Below are 22,187 nucleotides of genomic sequence, written 5' to 3'. Positions count from 1 at the left end.
TTGACTCTAAAATGAAATACAGCTTTAAAAAAAAAAAAAAAAAATTTTCTCTATTTTTTCTATTATGTTCAATGGGGGAAATTTTGTCATAATTATTGCATTAATACTAATTATAAAAAAAAAATATTTTTGAAATTTTCTCAAAACACCAAAAAAGAAAAGAAAAAATATTATAAAAAACGAGTAAAAAAAAAAAATCATGAATTTTTTTTTTTTAAATATGAATCCCGCCCTTTGGGTCCATTTTGACCCGAACATCCCGAGTGTGACTCTGTATCAAACAACCCCAGAGGGTTAAAGGAATGTAGTTCTTTGGCTTAATTACGCTGTGTTTGCCACTTTAGCATATAATGTGCGGTTACAGGTGTGTGTTTACCGGCATTCGAACGCACATCAGAACTCAAAGCCTGAAGTAAAGATGCATGTTATTGTGTTAGTTGAGGTTAAAGGAGATGCTTTAGTAGGAAACACACTCATGAGAAGACCGAGTTTCTGTTTGCTGACCTGAAAAACCTGCTGATTCAAGTATCTTTTTTTTTTTCAAACTAGTTATGCTGTGTTCATTTAGTCACAGTATCAGTGCGCTAGAGCAAAAATGATGTTTTGCATTCAGGGGAGTGTTTAAGTGATTCTGTCTAATCTAAAGCTTCCATATACATTAAATGCACCACATTTCAAAATTTCGAATCGAAAGCTAATGTTGTTCACGGCTCACTGGCTTCGCTTCTTCGTTCGAGGCGTAGTCTCCGTCATCAGCACTTCTGAAGTTTTGATGAGATGCTCTCTATTTAATGGCTTGTTTTCAGGCTAAAGAGTTTCTGAAGGAGCAGGCCTGGAAGAACCACTTCACCGAATACGGCCAGGGAGTGTGTATGTACCGCACGGAGAAGACCAAAGACCTAGTGCTGCAGGGCATCCCGGAGAACATGAGAGGAGAGCTGTGGCTCCTGTTTTCTGGTGAGTCCTACAGACGTCTTGCGTCCCACACGGACAACGGGGAGAAAAACAGATGAATTCAAGGGATAATATGCATCCGACTAATGGTCGCAAGATCTGTCGTTACCAATTAATAACCCCAGATAATCAAGCACAGTTAGGGCTCCAAAATAAATACATTTTACATTTACATTACATCCACAGTTGAGCCAGACCGATATATCGGCAGGCCGATATTAGGCATTTTCCGAAATATCGGTATCGGCAGTTATAATGGCGGATAAATGAATATTCCAAAAATAAAATAAAAACGGACGAAACACGCTTGAACCATGTCATGAGTGTTGGAGTTGTATAGTTTGTCCACCAGAGGGCACTCTACACCGTCCCTGTTGGCTACACTCGTTGAGTTGGTCACGATACATACATTGCTTGAATAACAATTCCCCATCAGTTCTCTTAACTCAAATAAGCATGACTATCATGTCCAGTTTTGCCGCAGTTCGATAAGCCGAGAGTGAAGCGGAATTAGCTAGTAATAATTACGTTACGTTGTTACAGTGTAGTTGACTGACTGACGTGACGGTTATAGCAATGAGACGTATCATCTCTCCTTGGCCTGATATTGAAAATGTATTACAATTTGCTGTATGACGTTATCCATTGCTAAATTATGGCTCATCATACGTAGACTAGCTAACCACAAAGCTAGCTAATGCATCAGTCTGTTCTGTTCTGACAATAAAAGAAACAAGTTACTTTTTAAAATGCATTAGTTAAAATTCCATTTTAGTTAAATAACTACAAATAACTAATGTTAGGGAAATTTGTTCATGTTTTGTTGCGCGTTTCTGAAAAAAAAAATATCGGGCCGATATATTGGATTTTAAAACCAACAAAATATTTGTATCGGTATCGGCCTTCAAAATCCTTTATCGGTCGGGCTCTAATTCACAGTGACTTTACAAAAGCAATTTGTCAAAGAGCAAACAATATTTGTAATTTACTTCTGTCTGTTCATATCATTTTTTGTTGACATCAAAGAGTCTGTCACTAATTGATGTCATTTGGTGGAAGATAGACATAAGTTGAGTGACAGAAATAGTTTTTGAAAATCAAATAATTATGAAATTTAAGTTAGATTTTTTTTTTATTTGTAACTGTATAGCAAATCTCAGCTGCCTGATTTATTTATTTGGTCGCAAAATGTAACTGTATTATTGGGCAGCTCTTATTATTATTGGGTACTCATCGAGTACACCAGCGTAGGGCGATTTATGCTAAACTGCACGATTGTGTATCGGAAAATGTATCCTATATTATCACACGGCACTAATCTGCTAAAATTGACCAAGATATTAAAAATATTGCCTTAAAACAATGTGTATTTTGAAAAGTTCAGAGTCAAAGTTTGATTTATTTATATAGCAATGTAACATTTTAACGAACATTTTTGTATTACACAATAAAGAAAAATCAGGACACCCTTGTGAAATCTGGGTCGTGAAGCAAAACCAGGCAGTGCACTAGACATTTGCATTCAGTTGAATATTCACTAACAACCTGCAACATGTTTACTCTCTTTTACGAGCATACACACACACACACACCTGTTTTCTTGTGGTTATCTTGTGGTGCAGTGCATGTACCTGTTTGTATGTCGCCCTGCTTCCTGTTTGTAGATTTGAGTACCTTATTCTGAAGAGTCGGGTTTTATAGGCCAGTGCACAAACTGAAACACACGACCGCACAAGCAAACAATCTTGTGTTTCTTCACAGCTTTGTGTAATTGCAGGGGGAAACTACACGTTTTTGAAATCAAGTTGCTCAGCTGCTGTTAAATTACCCTTTTGAACAAGACTACATTGATAAATTAATACATTTATAAGTTGAAACCAAATATTTTCATGGTGTTGTTTCAGTAATAGTTTTTGGTGATGATTGACACATTTTCTTGGTAACATTAAAAAAAGCTGTTCAAAATGGTGGATACAATTGATAATCGTAATTTTAGCCTAATGCACTATAGTTATAATAAACGTTGGTGTAATGTATACATTTTGAACTGTAGTTCACCAAACGACTCATGTGGAAATGCAGAAGCGTTTCATGTCAGTTGATCTGAGCATTGCAAAGATACAGCATCACTTCCTGTATGACAATCACCTCTATTAAATTCTTTGATGCATTTCATGCAAATTGTTTGGTATTTCAAGAACTTTTGAGTTGCATGGTCAAACAAGAAAAATAGCAGAAAATGTAGTTTATTTATATATTTATCACATATAATATATATATATATATATATATATATATATATATATATTAATTATTAAATAAATGTAAATAAAAATAGTATGATATTTTAAAATAAGAATTAATAAAATATTATGGTTTATCATTAGAGAAAGGTTAGATTCAGCAATGTCTTTAATGCATGGTAAAAAAAGTCTAACCAGGAAAATTTTTTGAATATCTATCAAATATCAAATTGTAACATTGGAGGTTGTTTATTGTACCTGTAAATTATTGCATGCATAATACATGCATACAAATGTAGAGTTGAATTGAATTGAATTCAAGTAGAGTTGAATTAAATTCAAGTAGAGTTGAATTAAATTCAAGTAGAGTTGAATTTCAAGTAGAGTCGATTGAATGCAAGTAGAGTCTAATTGAATGCAAGTAGAGTCGAATTGAATGCAAGTAGAGTCGAATTGAATGCAAGTAGCGTCGAATTGAATTCAAGTAGAGTCGAATTGAGTCGAATTGAATGCAAGTAGAGTCGAATTGAATTCAAGTAGAGTCGAATTGAATGCAAGTAGAGTCGAATTGAATGCAAGTAGCGTCGAATTGAGTCGAATTGAATGCAAGTAGAGTCGAATTGAATGCAAGTAGAGTCGAATTGAATTCAAGTAGAGTTGAATTGAATTCAAGTAGAGTCGAATTGAATGCAAGTAGAGTCGAATTGAATGCAAGTAGCGTCGAATTGAATTCAAGTAGAGTCAAATTGAGTCGAATTGAATTCAAGTAGAGTCGAATTGAGTCGAATTGAATTCAAGTAGAGTCGAATTGAATTCAAGTAGAGTCGAATTGAATTCAAGTAGAGTTGAATTGAATTAAATTAAATTCAAGTAGAGTTTAATTAAATTAAAAATAAAATAACCATTATAATTAGACTCATCATGACCTAATAATATAATTTTGTTCCAGGAGTGTTTTGGATTAAAAAAGAAAGTTATTATCTATTCTAAATAATTAGTGTAATTTTGAGTGTGTGTATTGCTGCGTGCAGGGGCGATTAATGAGATGGCCACTCATCCTGGTTATTACGAGGATCTGGTGGAGAAGTCGATGGGCAAATATAACCTGGCCACAGAGGAGATCGAGCGAGACCTTCATCGGTCTCTCCCGGAGCATCCGGCCTTCCAGAACGAGATGGGCATCGCAGCCTTGCGTCGAGTCCTCACTGCGTACGCCTTTCGCAACCCCAACATCGGCTACTGCCAGGTGTGATGCACATCCCCACAGCTTCCAACAACACACACACACACACACACAGCATGGTCATAACGCACGCTCGTCTTCCTCCACAGGCCATGAACATCGTGACCTCCGTCCTGCTGCTGTACGCTAAAGAAGAAGAGGCCTTCTGGCTCCTGGTGGCCTTGTGTGAGCGGATGCTTCCCGATTACTACAACACCAGAGTCGTAGGTGAGCTCCAGGATCATCCAGCTTCTCGGCCCATTAATCACAATGAAACCATGTGATTCATGTAAATTGGGATTCATTTTGCACCAATGGCTCGGATACAAGACATCTGACAGAGTGTGTGTGTGTGTGTGTGTGTATCTCAGGTGCTTTGGTGGACCAGGGTGTGTTCGAGGAGCTGGCTCACGTCTACGTTCCTCAGCTGTACGACTGCATGCAGGCGCTGGGCGTCATCTCCACCATCTCGCTCTCCTGGTTCCTCACTCTCTTCCTGTCCGTCATGCCCTTCGAGAGCGCCGTGGTGGTGGTCGACTGCTTCTTCTACGAGGGCATCAAGGTCATCTTCCAGCTGGCTCTGTCCGTGCTCGACGCCAACATCCATCAGCTGCTGGACTGTAAAGATGACGGGGAAGCCATGACCATCCTGGGCAGGTAGGCCAACCGCATACTACTGAGTATGTGTAGTGTACAGCATGATCTAGTAAGCATGTGTAGTGATCGGGCATATGTGCTGTACTTCAAAGTGATTATATGCCGCACACTACATAGAGTATACACTATACTGCAAATTTAGTGTATGTAGCTGTTGTGTTCACTGTTGAGTGTTGATGTTGATTGGCAAAGGCCCACTAGAGGGAGTTGATGTATTGTGTGGGGAACTGGTATGCATGCAAGAGGGGAAGAGAAAGTAGTTTTTTTGGTACATGCATTGCTAGTAAAGAGACGTGAGTTACCTGAAAGCAAGTATGTAGTGAGTGACAAAGTCTATAGGCAAAGCTTTTGTATACTGCAAAATTATTATTTATGCGGCATACTAGATGGAATATACACTTTACTGCAAATCTGTTGTATGTAGCGTGGTACATAATGAGTATAAATATAGGCTGTGTCCGAAATCTCCCACTACTCACTATATAGTGGACTATATAGTGAGCTCGCCATTTTGTAGTGCTGTCCGAATGTATTGTGATGATATTTATACCCTATATAATCCACTCAGATGTATCCCAGAATGCATTTTGAAAAGTAGTGTACAACCGATGGTCACTAACCCAAGCCCTATATACCATCATGCATTGCGCTGATCGTAAAAATGGCGGACGGGCGACAGCAAGGACGTAATCAACGGCGCCGAGAGACGATCGAGTAGTGTCCGAAAGTGGTGTTTCTATTATGCTGGTGAGCTCACTATATAGTGCTCTACTCCCTACCCCCTACATAGTAGTGGTTTGAGTGGAGATTTCGGACACAGCCATAGTCTATAAGCGAAGGTAAATAGTATAGGCTGCAAACTACATAGTACAAGAAATTAAGAAATTTGTAGTATAGTGTATATTCTGTAATGTGTGTGAAAATGTAATTCATAAGCACAGTTGTGTGCTGCTAAGTGATCATATGCTGCATACTAGAGTATACAGTTTACTGTAGATTTAGTGTATGCAGCATACTATGTAGTTAGTATATATGGACTGTAAGCAAAGTTTGTTTATGCAAAGTCGTTATACTGTACATAGTTCTTATTGTACTACATAGTAGTGAGTACATATTGCCTGGAAACTAAGTTTATGTTGTGCTGCAAATGATTGTACAGTATGCTGCATATTACACTGATTATACACTACACTGCATGTAGTGTACTATATAGTGAGTCTATACACAAATGTATTGTATTATGTTCATACAAAGGGATTATGTGCTACATAGAGTACATACCATAGATATCTATATAAAGGCTAGATATCTATGGCCAATGGTCGACGTCTGCACCTGGCGGCCATCTTGTCACAGGCAGCTCGCTCACTCGTAACATTGTGTTAATGGTACATGTACTATTTAAATGACCATAACTTGCTCAATATTCTACCGATTGTCAAACGGTTTGGTTTGTTATAAACGTCAGAGATGTAGTTATGACACTGCATACTTATGAATAATGTAGTATAAATAAGTAATAAATAATAAATAATAAGTGTATAAATAAATAATCATCCAGATAATTATAGCCATGTTCATAAAGTTTGTAAGACACCAAACCGTTTGTAAATCCGTCAAGAGTATTTGTGTTCGTCCTGACCACTCATCTTACATCAGCTTGCCTGGGACAAGATGGCCGCCGGTGATGACGATAGAAACTCCGCCTTAAGACATCTAGCCTTTATAGATATCTATGGTACATACTGCAAGATCAGTTAAGTGTAGTGTGTACTCAGTATACATAGTCAGCGTTTGTGTGCAGCAGAGTGAGTATTGTGTATAGTATGCTGCATAATGAGTGTATGACTAAATGTGGTGCTGTGCTACAAACATGTTGTACTACATGTATATAGTATGCTGACACAAACGAGTGTGTGTGTTGTAGGTATCTGGACAGCGTGACTAATAAGGACAGCACCCTTCCACCAATCCCTCATCTTCACTCGCTCCTGACGGATAATGGCGAGCCTCACCCCGAGGTGGACATCTTCAAACTAGTGCGCTGCTCGTATGAGGTTCGTTCATCGAAGTTTCTCATGGTGATGTATATGCTACAGGGCTCACCGGAGTGTGTTCATGTGTTCTGTCCGTGTCATCCGCAGAAGTTCGGCTCCATTCGGGCGGATGTGATCGAGCAGATGCGTTTCAAACAGAGACTGAGAGTGATCCAGGCCATTGAAGACACCACCAAACGCAATGTGGTAATGTGACACTCTCCACACTGACTCAATCAGTGGATCTTTTCGTTTTAATGAAACACACACTCGTTCATGATTGGCTAATCCGCTGGTTTTGCAGGTGCGGACCATCGTGACGGAGACGCCGTTCAGCATTGATGAGTTGGAGGAGCTCTACACACTCTTTAAGGTCAGTTACACGACGAGGTCATGAGCCGACTCCAGCAACACGAGTGTGTCAAGTCACCTTTATTTACGTAGCGCTGTGCTTTATAAATTAAAAATGTGCTGAAAATTGATTTTTTTTTCTTTTTTAAGGCTATGGACAGTATATTTAGATTTTCTAGGTAATGAAAGCATATATCCTGAAATCCCATCAGGATTCATCTTGTGTATAAACAAATGCACCTGGCTTTATCATATGTTCAGATCGGTCTACCGAAAATATATGCAAAATCACACATATTTAATTAGATAAAGCCTAATTTGCATAATTAAACATACAAATTTCAAAAACTTGCAATACATGTTTTTATATACTTGTGTAAGTAATCAACTTTGGAAGTTTCATGGTGATTTCTATTATTGAAAAATTTTATCCTATTTATCCTGTTTCTCGACTTAAAGAAGTAGTTAAACTTTTGCTGGTAATTTACTCACCCCCGTGTCATCCAAGATGTCCATGTCTTTCTTTCTTCAGTCGAAAAGAAATGAAGGTTTTTGATGAAAGCATTCCAGGATTTTTCTCCATATAATGGACTTCAATGGGGACCAAATGGTTCAAAGTCCAGAAGACAGTTTTTCAAAATGAACAGTCATTTGTTTGATTCAACGAAAGAAATTAATGAATTGACTCGGAAAAAGATTCGTTCATTTTGATGAACGATTTCGAACGGTAGAGTCACGAACGCGCATCACAGAACAGAGCAAGGCGAGCATTTGAGCTTATAAAACTTAAACTTTGTTATTTATTTATTAAATTAGCGATCGTTTCGCTTGATAAGACCCTTATTCATTGTCTGAACTCATTTAAAGCCGCACTGAAACTCTTATTTGGACATTGAACCGTTTGGTTCCCATTGAAGTCCATTATATGGAGAGAAATCATGGAATGTTTTCGTCAAAAACCTTAATTTCTTTTCGACTGAAGAAAGAAAGACATGGACATCTCGGATGACATGGGGGTGAGTAAATTATCAGCAAAAGTTTTTTGAAAAGTGAACTACTCCTTTAATAAGTGAGGGGAAAAAAAAAATAAAAAAATTCTGCAACATATAAATTAATACGCATCAGACTCACTGCTCGTGACGAATTTTTAGGATGACGAATACTTAAAAAAAGCATATGAACATTTCTGACAGTTTACAAGGACCTTTATGTTGTTGAATATTAAACTAGAGACGAGAGTGCCAGGGAACCCAAACTCAAAGGTGTGAGAATGGAGGAAAAAATCTCAGTAGACAGGCTCAGTTCTCCTCTGGCCAGCGAACGAACACGGTGTGATTATCATTCAGCCAGTTAAAATTCAGATCAGGATCGGTGGCATTCAAATATTCATCCGGTTCCTTTTGCTTGAAGATGGGATTCGTCACGCCGGTATGGAGCCCAAGCTGGTCATAGTGTCCGTGTGGAGGACTTGTCTGGTTCTTGTGGTCTGAGTTGTGGTCGTGTCTAGGTGCAGGTTCGCCATCTGATCTGGATACGGACCGGATCCGGCGGACTACGGTAACCTCGGGATAAACAGAGACTAATATTAGCGTAGATGTAACAAGGGTGTTCACCTAATTTGTGTAGCCTAATAATCCTTCAACAGAAGTGAGTTATAGAAATGTGTAAGCCAGGTTGAAGAGTGTGTATGCTTCCCGAACAAAGCTAGATAATGACGACTCCTTATATGGGCTGATGGATGGCGTGAGTGTGTGAATATATTGCAGATGGATGACTTTTTTTATTAGCGAGTCGTGCATCTTCCCCTTTAGCTGTTCTTCAGGACATTCATTAGCTCGTAATGGTATAGCAGCCGCTCCGAGAGTTTTCCTGAAGCCGTTTATGTCCCAAATGCCTTGTTCATTTAAAGGAATAATTGTCGTTGTTAATCAGAGGACGCTTTGCATATGGAAATGATTAAAAGTCACATAAAACAGCATTTTTTAACAAATGATGCAACCTAGCGGAGTAAAAAAAAGAATAATTTTTATAATTATTATTAAATCAGTGTTAATTAATTAATAATTGTATATAATTGAAATGTTTTTTTTTTAAACTTGCTATATTTGTATTATTATTTAATGGTTCTTGCTCAATAATTTTAAATGATTATGATCATCATCATCAGTAGTGTGTATTTTATAATAATAATAATTAATAAATCAATATTCATTATTTTATTCATTTAATATAAAAATGTAAAAAATCTTTTATGTATCCATTTTTTTTGGTCTTTTTATTTTATAATAATTAATATAAAAATATATATATATCAAACGATTAACCAAGATCAATCCCATCCAAAATAAAAGTTTGTGTTTACATAATATATGTGGATGCACTATGTATAATTATTTTATATATATTAATACACACACATGCTTGTATATATTTAAGAAATATTTTCATGTATATACTGTATATAGATTTATATATAATTTACAGTATATTATATAAAATATATAAATATTTTTTTCTTAAATATGCATGCATGTGTGTGTATTTATTTATATATATATATATATATATATATATATATATACACACAAAATAATTATACACAGTACATCCACATATATTATGTAAACACACGGTCACATTAATCGTTTTGGATGCGATTAATCATATATATAATACATATACTGTGTATATATATATATATATATATATATAGTTTATTTAGATTATTTGCTAAATCATTTTAAATTACCATTAATATTATTAATTTAAATGCTATTTTTTATTTTCATTTATTGTTGTATTGATTATTAGTTTGGTCATATTTACTGGTGCTTGATACATAATTTAAATAAACCCCCAAACCTAAATGTTGAACTGTGTGCATGTAACTCATCCAGCTGATGTGTGTTACGCCTCAAATCATACAGTTTAAGGAGATGATTTTATTCGTCAGATGATGAAGCACATTAACACCGTTGCAGGAGCATTCAGGTGTTAATGTTTAAAGTCATGTGTTGCATACCCATTGACTTTCTAACAGAGTTTCCTGACCTGTGTGTGTGTGTGTGTGTTTAACACCTTTAGGCCGAGCATCTGACCAGCTGTTACTGGGGCAGCACCAGCAACCCCATGAGCCGCCACGACCCGAGCCTGCCGTACCTGGAGCAGTACCGCATCGACCTGGAGCAGTTCAAGGGCCTGTTCGCTCTGCTGTTCCCCTGGGCCTGCGGCTCACACACCGACGATCTGGCCCTGCGCTTCTTCCGTCTGCTAGACCACAACGCAGACGCGCTCATCAACTTCAGAGAGTTCATCAGCGGCTTGAGTGAGTGTCTCTAATCTGGGGAATCACATTTTCCTTAAAGTCGACATGAAGCGATCAGTTATCTGAGTAAAACCGCTTCTCGAACAAGAACAAATGTAGGGCGGGGCTTGATTTTGTCCATGAGGAATTGATTGGATGGTTGTGGTTTGCTATTGGTGGATATCATGTGAGTGACAGGTTGCTCCGCCCTCACGCCAGTGAACGCATCATCAGTGAAGAGAAGAGATGATGCTGTGAGAGTGAGGGGAGGTTATTTTGATGAAAGATAATGAGGCACATGAAAAAATCATGAATAAAAGAATGGATAAATCATTTATAATAAATGCTTAAAAAACATGCGAATTGTCCATTTTTATTTCATGGTGTCTTTAAATAATTTTCCATGAAAGTTTGATGTACTATGAAAGCTTACATTTATTTACAATTAGGTCAGAAAATTATATTAATGTGGGAAAAAAATTATAAGTGGACATCAGTGTAACAAAAAAAGAAAAAAAGAATATTAATTGTTTAATCATTTAATATAACAATTAAACATTCTTATTATTAATTTAAATGTTATTTTTGTATTTTTTTTTTAAATGAGATGCTTAATAACGCCTAATCCTGCTAAATATTTTATTATTTAAGTTTTTTATTTTATTTAGATGATTTTAGTCGTATTTAGTGGTGCTTGCTAAATTATTGTTTTCATAAATGTTATGGTTTCAATTCTTTTTATTTATTTTTGAGATGATGTTGATTATATTTAATGATGCTTACTAAATCATTTTAAATTATTATGATCATAAATGTTATGATTTTTATTTACTATTTATTTTATTGAGATGTTTTTGGCTATATTTAGTGCTGCTTTGTTAAATACAAAATGAAAATGTTTGATATGAAATAAATATGTTTAAATTTAAACTAAATCTAACTAAAGTGTGACGGGTTGATTGTTTGTGCACATTTAAAATGCTTGGCTTGTGTTGCAGGTGTCCTGTGTCACGGTGACCTCACGGAAAAACTCAAATTTCTCTACAAGATTCATGTAATTCCAGGTAGGGGAGAATATGTGGGTGTAAATAAGAAAATTATATATATTATATTATATACATATTACACACATATTAAGTAAACACAGACTTTTATTTTGGATGTGATTGATCATTTCCCAGCACTAATATTTAGTGATTTTTATATTGTTGTCTAAATAGAAATGATTTGTATTGAGGCGTACACTGAATATGCAGTGTTTGTTGTTCCCAGAGCTGCACCATGAGCAGGAGGAGCCGGACTCGGCCTGTGAAGCCACGCAGTATTTCTTCGAGGACATCACCCCCGAGACCTCCAGCGGTACTGACCATCATTCTCATTCACTCACTCACTCACTCACTCACTCACACTCTCTCTCTTTCTCTCACTCCCTCTCTCACTCACTCACCATATGAACATGTTGATTTGCCTACCACTTAACCTGTGATCACTGGTACTGATGCTTTGACCTCTCGTGGATAGGCCTCGACCCCAAGAACAGAAGCGAGAAGGATGATGGATTCGTCAGGGTCACCTTTAAGAATGATAAAGGTGGGAGAAACATCCTCTCCATTTATGCAGATGAAAGTGAATCAGAGTTGACCAGTTTTAATAGGCTTCTTTCTGTCTGTGATGTAGCTAAGAAAACACACACTCCAGATTACCGCACGTACCTGCGCCTGTGGAACCAGGAGACCAAAGCGAAGCTGGAGAACATGAAGGATCTGCCCAAACTCAACCAGGTACATCTGGAGACCGAAGTTACCTCAAGACCTGTTAAAGATGCATGCTTTTCCTTTCCCAACCCATCAAATGTAAAGAAAAGTCATTTCAGAGGCTGAGCACGGATATAAACCTTTTCTGTTTTGTCAGTATATCACACAGTGAGACAGGAATGTGAAGTTAATATGTGTATCATTGAATGTGATTAACAGTCACTGGAAAACAGGTCTGTTATTTTCACTAGATAGCTAGTATATTTTGTTTTTGATATTTGAAATTTAATCAGAGAAATTATAACTGTGTGTTATAATTGAACTGTGTTTAAGTTTAAACAAAACTAGTTTAAACAAAACTAAATTTAATATATATGAATTAAATTTTAAATTGGATTTAAATTAAATTAAATTTTTAATATAATAAATTGACACTTCTCAAGATAAAACTTTTTTTAATTTTTAGATTTTAACATATTATGTAATATAATGGCTATATATATATATGTGTATGTGTGTGTGAGAATTGGCATCTTTAGCAAACAAATATTTAATATAATAAATTGACATTTCTTAAGTTAGAAAAAATTATTTGCTTGTATATATTATAATAAAATAGTATATATTTTGCACTAAAATTATAATAATGTGTTTGTATATGTCAATTTATTATAAAAAATGTAAATACAATTTTATATATATATATATATTAAATTTTTTATAATAAATTGACATTTCTATATATATTGACATATATATATATATATATCATATAATATTTATCATATATATCTTAGGGCTGTCAAACGATTAATCGCATCCAAAATAAAAGTTTGTGTTTACATAATATATCTGTGTGTTCTGTGTATAATTATTTTGTATATAAATACACACACATGCATGCATTAAGAAAATGTGTTATTCATATATAAAATATTTATTTTTATATATAATATAGATTATATATATATAGTCTTTATGTGCAAATAATTCTTGAATATATACATGCATGCATAAGTATTTATATATACAAAATAATTATACACAGCACACACACACATATTATATAAACACAAACTTTTATTTTGGATGTGATTAATCGCAATTAATCTTTGCACAGCCCTAATATGAATATATATGAAGAGTTCAGATGCAAAAGCCTCTAAATGCCATTTGAAATTTTCTTCTTTAATGATGATTTTTATCAAACTTGTATATTTAAGTTCAGTAATTTCACTTAAATAACAATTAATAGGTAATTATCATTGCCATTTAAGTGAAATTACTGAACTTACAAGCTTGATAAAAATCATCATTAAAGAAGAAAATTTCAAATGGCATTTAGAGGCTTTTGCATCTGAACTCTTCATATATTTATATATACACACACAGGAATGAATTAGATGTCATTAACAGCTACTAATTATTTAATACAATATTTAAATAAATCTTACACAAGACAAGGACATCAGGTTAGTTTATTCACAGGTGACTCTGTTCTGAAATGTTTCTCTTCTGTCTTCAGAGTCAGTTCATCGAGCTGTGCAAGACTCTCTACAACATGTTCAGCGAAGACCCGAGCGAGCAGGAGCTGTATCACGCCACCGCCACGGTCACCAGTCTGCTCCTGGAGATGGGAGAGGTGGGGAAGCTCTTCAACAAGGACAACGAGGAGGAGGAGGACGACGACGAAGAGGACGACCGCATCCCAGTGCGCATGAGCAAGCGAGAGAGAGCGAGACACAAACCCAGCGATCCCGAGATCAACTCCTGCGTCACGGGCCCGTTAGACATCATCAAACCAGAGGATTCGTCACCCAAAGACACGGGCACGTCCTCCGCCATGCTCATCTCGGACGACGAGACCAAAGACGACACGTCCGTGTCCTCGTACTCCGTCCTGAGTGCCGGCTCCCACGAGCTGCAGTGCGATGACATCGCAGACGACACGGTTCTCATACGCAACGGCGGGACGCATAGGGGAGCGGTGCATCGTGGGAGAGGGGGTCTTCCTCACAGCGCCAGCGTGGATAAGGACTGGGCCATCACGTTCGAGCAGTTCTTGGCCTCTGTGCTCACAGAACATGCCCTGGTCCAGTACTTCGAGAAGCCCGTCGAGATCGCAGCAAGAATTACCAACGCCAAGAACGTTCGCAAGGTGGGGCAGCAACACATGTCCAGCAGTGACTATGAGATCTCGCTATCAGGCTAACGTGCTACAAATAAACAACAAACTGTAGTTCATCCAAAAATGAGAAATCCAGCCTCATTTACTCCGTCCTGTCGTTCCATGATTTTTTATCTTCTGTGAGACGCGGTTATTTAGTGAAAAATTGAGGCTAGTTTTTTCCCACACGATGACAGTAAATGGTGACCGTCTCCGTCAAGCTAAAAAATGCACTTTTAATTGGGTTCTCTTAAAGGGATAGTGCACCTAATAATGAAAATATACTCGCCCTCGTGTCATTTCAAACCCGTATTATTTCCGATCATCTTCGTTACACAAATGAGGTGTTTCTAATGAATCTGAGAGCTTTCTGTTCCTCCATTGACAGGCTACGCAACCTCGTCGCTTCATATACATACACTGTAAAAATGGATATGCTTTATCTACTCAAAAAAAATAGTAGCAACAGATTACAAGCATTATTATTAATTAAATTTGAGAATTGAGTAATAATTAATCAAATGAATTCCTTAAAAGTTAACCATTTAAAATGAGTAAAACTTACAACAACTACCACAAAATAAATAAATTGAAGTCACCATTATGGTGATCGGTGTTTGTTTTAAAATGACGGTTTTCTCCTTCAGTGATCAGTCTTCAATGTTGGCGATATGAAATAAAGAGTTCTTAGTTAATATTTGACGTCTGTCTTTGAGTGAGATATTTTGTTAAATTTCTTGGTGTAAACTTTACTCATTTGAAATGGTTAACTTATAAGGAATAATTTGATTAATTATTACTCCATGCTAATTTGTTAAATTTTAATAAAAATATTGCTTGTAATCTGTTGCTTAGGTAAAGCATATTTATTTTTACAGTGTAGTTCATAAAGAGATCGTAAAACCAATCCAAGTGGTTTAGTCCAAACTCTCTGAAGAGACTCAATCGCTTTATATGATGAACTGATTTAATTTAGATTGATTTCAATTCAATCTGTTCATCATATAAAGCCTCTTAATGAACATAAAGTCTTTTTACGAACTAACTTTCTGAAGCGTTAAAGTTGTAGTTGCGTATCCTGTCAATGGAGGGATGGAAAACGTTAAATTGTCATTAAAAATATCTTTATTTGTGTTCTGAAGATGAACGAAAGTCTTAGGGGTTTGGAACGACATGAGGGTGATTAACTAATAGCATAATTTTCAATTATCCTTTTTATCATTCAATAGCAAATAACATCTTAAATTCGCACAATCCTATTGAGCGACTCGGATGTTTTTTAATAATAATTAATTTGGCCACTTTTATTGTCATTGGGAGGTCTTAATCTCCATTAACTTGCATTGTATGGAAAAGAGCAGCATGGACATTTGGCTAAATATCTCCTTTTGTGTTCTCCCTTAAAAAGTCCAATTTTGGAACAACATGGGGGTCAGTAAATGTTGAGAGTGTTTTCATTTTAACTGGCCACCTGATTCATCTCCTCTAAACCAATAAATCAGAGCGAGACTTCAGAGGCGTCATGTCTGCGTGAGCTCGTTATGGACCGACTGTAACGAGTTTCCCCCGGAGGCGCATCATGTGACCGACAGAATGACCTTTTTACCTGTACAGAGTCTGAGAGGAACTGTTGGATAATACAATGTGCTTGATGTACTTTATATACAGAAATGTTTACTAATAATATCTAATGCAGTTAGACTGTTTATCACAGTAATCGTGACTAGAATAGCTCACTAGTCTGAGAAAAACATTTTCTTAATCCGTATTTTTAGGTTGTGTTCCAATAAATGTATCTAAAAAAAAAGTTTACTCGGGAAACAAAACTGCGTGCAATCACATGACTTTTTTTTTTTTAGAAAATATGTTGAATTTATGAATTTTATTTTTTTTTGGGGGGGGGGGGGGGGAGGAAGGATGAACCTCAATAGAAATGTTTAGATTTATGCTATACAAAAAAAATGCCCTTTTAAAACATGTTATGCATACTGTACATATCATATTCTCTGAAATAGCCTTGTGCAATCTAGATAATTTTACTTTAAAAATAAGACAAAAATACAGATTAAGAATACAGAATGGTTTTGTTTTTATAGTATAGTGAAGCATCTTTATTGTGAGAGCGTTCACTGGAATAATGGGGAAATGCGTACGTGAGGTTTAACTGGGACGTGAAATACTGGGATTTTTGGAACGATGTGCCACATAATCACCTGTAATTTCCCAGATTTCTCGTTTCTCTCTTCCTCTCTCACTTCCTTTGCACCTGCACTTTGGGTTTCTCTTCTTTGTAAAAAGTGAGAATGTTTGTAACCTGAAGTCTCAGATATGATGAAGTCCAGCTGTGTATATTAGTATCGGATGTTCACTGTTTATTATAGTGTACCCTGTGCTGGTTTTCTCTTGCTGTGTTCTCACCAGGCATGATGTCTGTGCACCTTCTTATAACTTTTTTTTTTTTTTTAAATAGACGAGTTTCTTCTTTATTTCATGCTGCTGTTTTTTAAGTTTCTGTTTTTTATTGTGAATGGTTCAAATTGACCTGTAAATGATTCAGACCACTTCCCGGAATTAAACATATAAACGGAAATGTCCTGTCCTGTTGTCAGACACTCTTCAGTTCTGTTTCATTTGCTGTTTTTTTTTTTTTTTTTGCTGTCATTTTATGTCTCGGGGGACTGGGAATGGGGTACAGGGAATGTGAAGTTTCTGTGGGGACATTTTAACAACATTTTAACGAAGACGTAAAGTTTCTTGGGGAGACAGGAACGTAAAGTTTCTGGGAGGACATTTTAACGAAAACGTAAAGTTTCTCGGGGAGACAGGGAACGTAAAGTTTCTGGGGGGACATTTTAACATTTTAATGAAAACGTAAAGTTTCTCGGGGAGACATTTTAACAACATTTTAATGAAAGCGTAAAGTTTCTTGGGGGGCACATGGAACGTAAAGTTTCTGGGGGAACATTTTAACAACATTTTAACTGAAACGTAAAGTTTCTCGGGGAGACAGGGAACGTAAAGTTTCTGGGGGAACATTTTAACAACATTTTAACGAAAACGTAAAGTTTCTTGGGGGCACATGGAATGTAAAGTTTCTGGGGAACATTTTAACAACATTTTAACGAAAATGTAAAGTTTCTTGGGGGGCACATAGAACGTAAAGTTTCTGGGGGAACATTTTAACAACATTTTAACAAAAACGTAAAGTTTCTTGGGGAGACAGGGAACGTAAAGTTTCTGGGGGAACATTTTAACAACATTTTAACGAAAACGTAAAGTTTCTCGGGGAGACAAGGAACGAAAAGTTTCTGGGGGAACATTTTAACAACATTTTAGCGAAAACGTAGAGTTTCTCGGGGAGACGGGGAACGTAAAGTTTCTGGGGGGGACATTTTAACAACATTTTAATGAAAACGTAAAGTTTCTTGGGGGGACAGGGAACGTAAAGTTTTTGGGGGAACGTTTTAACAACATTTTATTGAAAACGTAAAGTTTCTCTGGGAAACAGGGAACGTAAAGTATCTGGGGGGACATTTTAACAACATTTTAACGAAAATGTAAAGTTTCTCGGGGGGGACAGGGAACTTAAAGTTTCTGGTGGAACATTTTAACGAAAACGTAAAGTTTCTCGGGGGGCATATGGAACGCAAAGTTTCTGGGGGGACATTTTATGTCTCTGGGACAGGGAACGTAAAGTTTCTGTGGGGACATTTTATGTCTCTGGGACAGGGAACGTAAAGTTTCTGTGGGGACATTTTATGTCTCTGGGACAGGAAACGTAAAGTTTCTGTGGGGACATTTTATGTCTCTGGGACAGGGAACGTAAAGTTTCTGTGGGGACATTTTATGTCTCAATGTACAGGGAACATAAAGTTTCTGGAGGGACATCTTAACGTCATTTTAACGAAAATGTAAAGTTTCTCGGGGGGACAGGGAACACAAAGTTTCTGGGGGGACATTTTATGTCTCGGGGACAGGGAACGTAAAGTTTCTGAGGGGACATTTTATGTCTCGGGGACAGGGAACACAAAGTTTGTGGGGTGACATTTTATGTCTCAGTGGACAGGGAATTTAAAGTTTCTGGAGGGGACCTTTTAACGAAAACGTAAAGTTTCTAGGGGGGGACAGGGAATGCAAAGTTTCTGGGGGGACATTTTATGTCTCGGGGGACAGGGAACGCAAAGTTTCTCAGGCGACATTTTGTGTACCTCACAGACTCCAGCAGAAGGGTTGTGTTTTTCTGCTTGGTCATGCTGAATGTGAGTGTGTCGCTGCTGAGAGTCCTGTCCACAAGAGGCCAGTAGAGAGACGCTTTCATCTGCACACGTTTGACTGAGTGTTTCAACTCTCTGCTGTCTGTGAGAGTTCAGGGCTGTAACGAAGGCTGTGGTGTCCTGGATGAAATACCCATGCACTCCCTGCGCTTTCTGTCGGGTCACCAATGACGTACAGAGGGTGTGAGTGGAGGCGTCCAATCAGACGCTAGTGTCCCAGCACAGGAGACACTTAGCACTTGAATAAAGACACCATGCTGTCTTTGTCAACAAGCCTTGCGTCATTACCAGGCAGAAACCCTTCTCTCAGCTTAAATTCCCTCAGCTCTTCTTTTCTCCGAATCAAACCCCCCTGTAAAGAGAGCTTTTTAACATGCTAACGCAGTGTCCCACCATAAACCTCTTGAAATGTCAGCTGTTTATCTGTTCCGGTTATCCGCTCACCTATCAAGGATTGTTTGATCTTTAACCTCCTATCTTTTGTACTCTCGATCCAAGTATTGTGCCATAGATTGTAAAGCAATACAAACAGTCAATCATCCCTGTACATTTTGTCGTTTATGAATGAACCAAAAATCAAAGTCTACTTTAATCTGCGCACTCGAAAAGCAGCTCTCTGATGCAACTCAAGCGTCCGCTTCATTAATGCATTGAAGTGTGTGTGTTTAAAATGCAAAAAGATGTTTTAAGATGTTTTATTAATTAATTTGATGAATTAAGTTGAACCGCATTTTCAACATTCTTTCTTGTTTGTTTGTATTTATATATTCATTCATTTATGTATTTGTTAATTTTTTCATTGTTTATGTTCATTCATTAATTCTCTGATTTTATCTAATTAATAGGTTAATTAATGTTTTTTTTACAAACCCGGTAAAAGGCAAAAATTATTACCATTATGATATATTAATACAGTAATAAAGTATAACCAATATTATTTATAATAAGTAATATTATTATTTTATTTTATTTGTAGCATTTTAAGTATTTATGCTTTTTAATTTAAATATAAATTGATGGTTCGCTTGCACGACACCATTTTCAACTAAAGACGTAAAGTGGTTTATGCGTCTTGGCCGTTGATTTACACAACAACGGCCTGAGGACGCAAAATTTTGTAAATTATTACGTTATCGTCTACTGCGAAAACGGTAACATCAAGCGATTCTTCTAAATGCACATAAAACTTAGCTATTGTCATCTTACTCTGAGCACACAATATCAAGTTAGTCACAGCGCCCCCTATCAGTCGAAAGTGATAAACCATTACAATAGTATCACTAATTACTGCCATTTTGAATAAAATAATCTTAAAATGTATTTAATTGCTCATTGTTGCAGTTGATCTGACACTCCCAGTCATATTGGCTTGTTTTTTATCCTGTTATTTGCCCTGATAATTGCTGATGCAGCTATATTTATTGTTATTATTATGACAGTGGACTAGATTAACAGCCACCAGAACTGGACATAATGCAAGTCTCAGTCTTAATGTACCCGTGATAAGCGGTGGTTCATGTTGAAGATAGTGATCCAGCTGCATCTGGTGGCTTTTGTCTGGGCTCTTGCATAAGGTGAAAGCCTGTTATCAGTCCTCATGAACTTCAGTCGCACCTTCACATGACTCAGACAAACATTAGACCACCGCTGGGCCGCTCGCGAGTGGGAATCACACTGTACAGTAAAGCTCAGATTAGATTGACAAGACACTTTTCTCTGTGGTTACACATTTAAAAATATTGATTTTTGAGTAGCTGAGATGTTTTCCATTGCATTCAAGCAAACATGCACAGCTAGAATACCCCCACCCCCCCGACGCTCGGACGGTTTTAGGAAATCGGTTCATTTCAGTGTATTGATTTGCTGGTTCATGACTGTCAATGGAATAATCATGACAAACGTGTTCGGTTGAGTGATGTTAATCACAATTCACCATTTTTGTCTGATATATTTTTTTCTTTATTTTTGGTAGGCTAAAGTTTAATCCTGTCACTCTGATTCTCTTTGTGCCATAAAAATACTTATCTGTTTTTATTATTATTATTATTATTATTATTATTATTATTATATAATCTGACATTATCTGAAAAATAATGATCTCTTAAAAAGCTTTGATTCAGTAATCTACTTTTTTTCTTTTTTTTTTTAAAAAAAAGTTGATCTGTGTGAGATTAACATTTTTAATATTTAAATGGTTATTTTAAAATCAAGTTTTTTTGTTATGCAGTGGCGGAGAAATCAAATTTTAGTTCAGTTTTAACCGTTTGATGATCTTAATGCAGAATTATTATATTATTGGCTTAATTATCTGTATATTTAATTTAAAATAGGATAGTTTTTGCCAGTGCAGTTGTGGATAAATCACAGTTACATTTCAATCATTTAAAATTATTATTATTATAAATACTTAAATAATTTTAATTTAAATATAGCTTTAGCATTTATAGTTTTTTTTGGAAATGCAGTGGAGAAGAAATAACATTTTAATTCAATTTAAACCATTTAATATTGTTCAATTTTAATGGTTGTATGTAGGATTATTATTGATAACTATTATTTTATTTTGCAATAATATTTATATGGTAATGCCGTGGCAAGAAATCACAATTACTATACTTTTGAATTATAGTAATTATTATTAATACTTATATTATGTTTAATTTAAAAATGCATGATGGTTCTTTGATGATATTGATGGCTCGATTTAAAACCATATCTGCTCAAAGAACCAGAGGGGTATTTGACTGACTGTATAATGATATAATATATTTAGTGCCATATTTGTCAAGGGAGGTACAGGTCTTTACTATTGTGTTTGGTTAGACTTGTGCAGTGATTGAATGTTAAACAGAAATGCATAGACATTCCTAGAGGTTTCCCACCCTGCCATGAAGCCAATCACCTTCGAGACCCCGCAGGACGGTCCCGGCTCTGCTATTGGCCGAGAGCGTTTGCGTCTGCACTTTCATTATTAGCTAAATGACAAACGTTGCAAAAATACTATCATATTTTATCATACTATCATGTTTAAAGCTGAAGGGAATGTTTTTATACAGTAACACGTTGTAATTGTAGTCATTCATTGATGCAAAGCTTTGTGAGTTATCTGAAGGCTTGTTTATCTGGATGTGGGATGTTTTGGACTCTGTGCTGGAGGTGGACTTTGTGTTGGCCAGTAATCGTTCCCAGAGAAACACCTCCCCGAGCGGAGGAGGGAAAAGCCCG

At 36.4% G+C, this 22,187-nt stretch overlaps 1 protein-coding gene across 1 annotated transcript in view; it reads left to right on the top strand.

Annotated features, from left to right (window-relative positions):
* The window catches only part of tbc1d9 (TBC1 domain family, member 9 (with GRAM domain)), a 34,491-nt gene extending 17,213 nt beyond the window's left edge, over window positions 1-17,278 (top strand). Inside the window, exons 9-21 of the mRNA XM_039685466.2 lie at window positions 807-957; window positions 4,229-4,443; window positions 4,530-4,647; window positions 4,791-5,076; window positions 7,004-7,133; window positions 7,221-7,319; window positions 7,417-7,485; window positions 10,548-10,788; window positions 11,766-11,831; window positions 12,040-12,126; window positions 12,289-12,357; window positions 12,445-12,548; window positions 14,047-17,278. Coding sequence (XP_039541400.2) covers window positions 807-957; window positions 4,229-4,443; window positions 4,530-4,647; window positions 4,791-5,076; window positions 7,004-7,133; window positions 7,221-7,319; window positions 7,417-7,485; window positions 10,548-10,788; window positions 11,766-11,831; window positions 12,040-12,126; window positions 12,289-12,357; window positions 12,445-12,548; window positions 14,047-14,733 — 2,322 coding nt within the window. The 3' untranslated portion in view covers window positions 14,734-17,278. The remainder of the gene's footprint in view (window positions 1-806; window positions 958-4,228; window positions 4,444-4,529; window positions 4,648-4,790; window positions 5,077-7,003; window positions 7,134-7,220; window positions 7,320-7,416; window positions 7,486-10,547; window positions 10,789-11,765; window positions 11,832-12,039; window positions 12,127-12,288; window positions 12,358-12,444; window positions 12,549-14,046) is intronic.
* Window positions 17,279-22,187: the final 4,909 nt, after the last annotated feature.

The sequence above is a fragment of the Pimephales promelas genome, chromosome 6 (assembly GCF_988280905.1).
Source record: "Pimephales promelas chromosome 6, fPimPro1.hap1.1, whole genome shotgun sequence".
NCBI lineage: Eukaryota > Metazoa > Chordata > Actinopteri > Cypriniformes > Leuciscidae > Pimephales > Pimephales promelas.
This window is presented reverse-complemented; position numbering and strand designations above follow the sequence as displayed.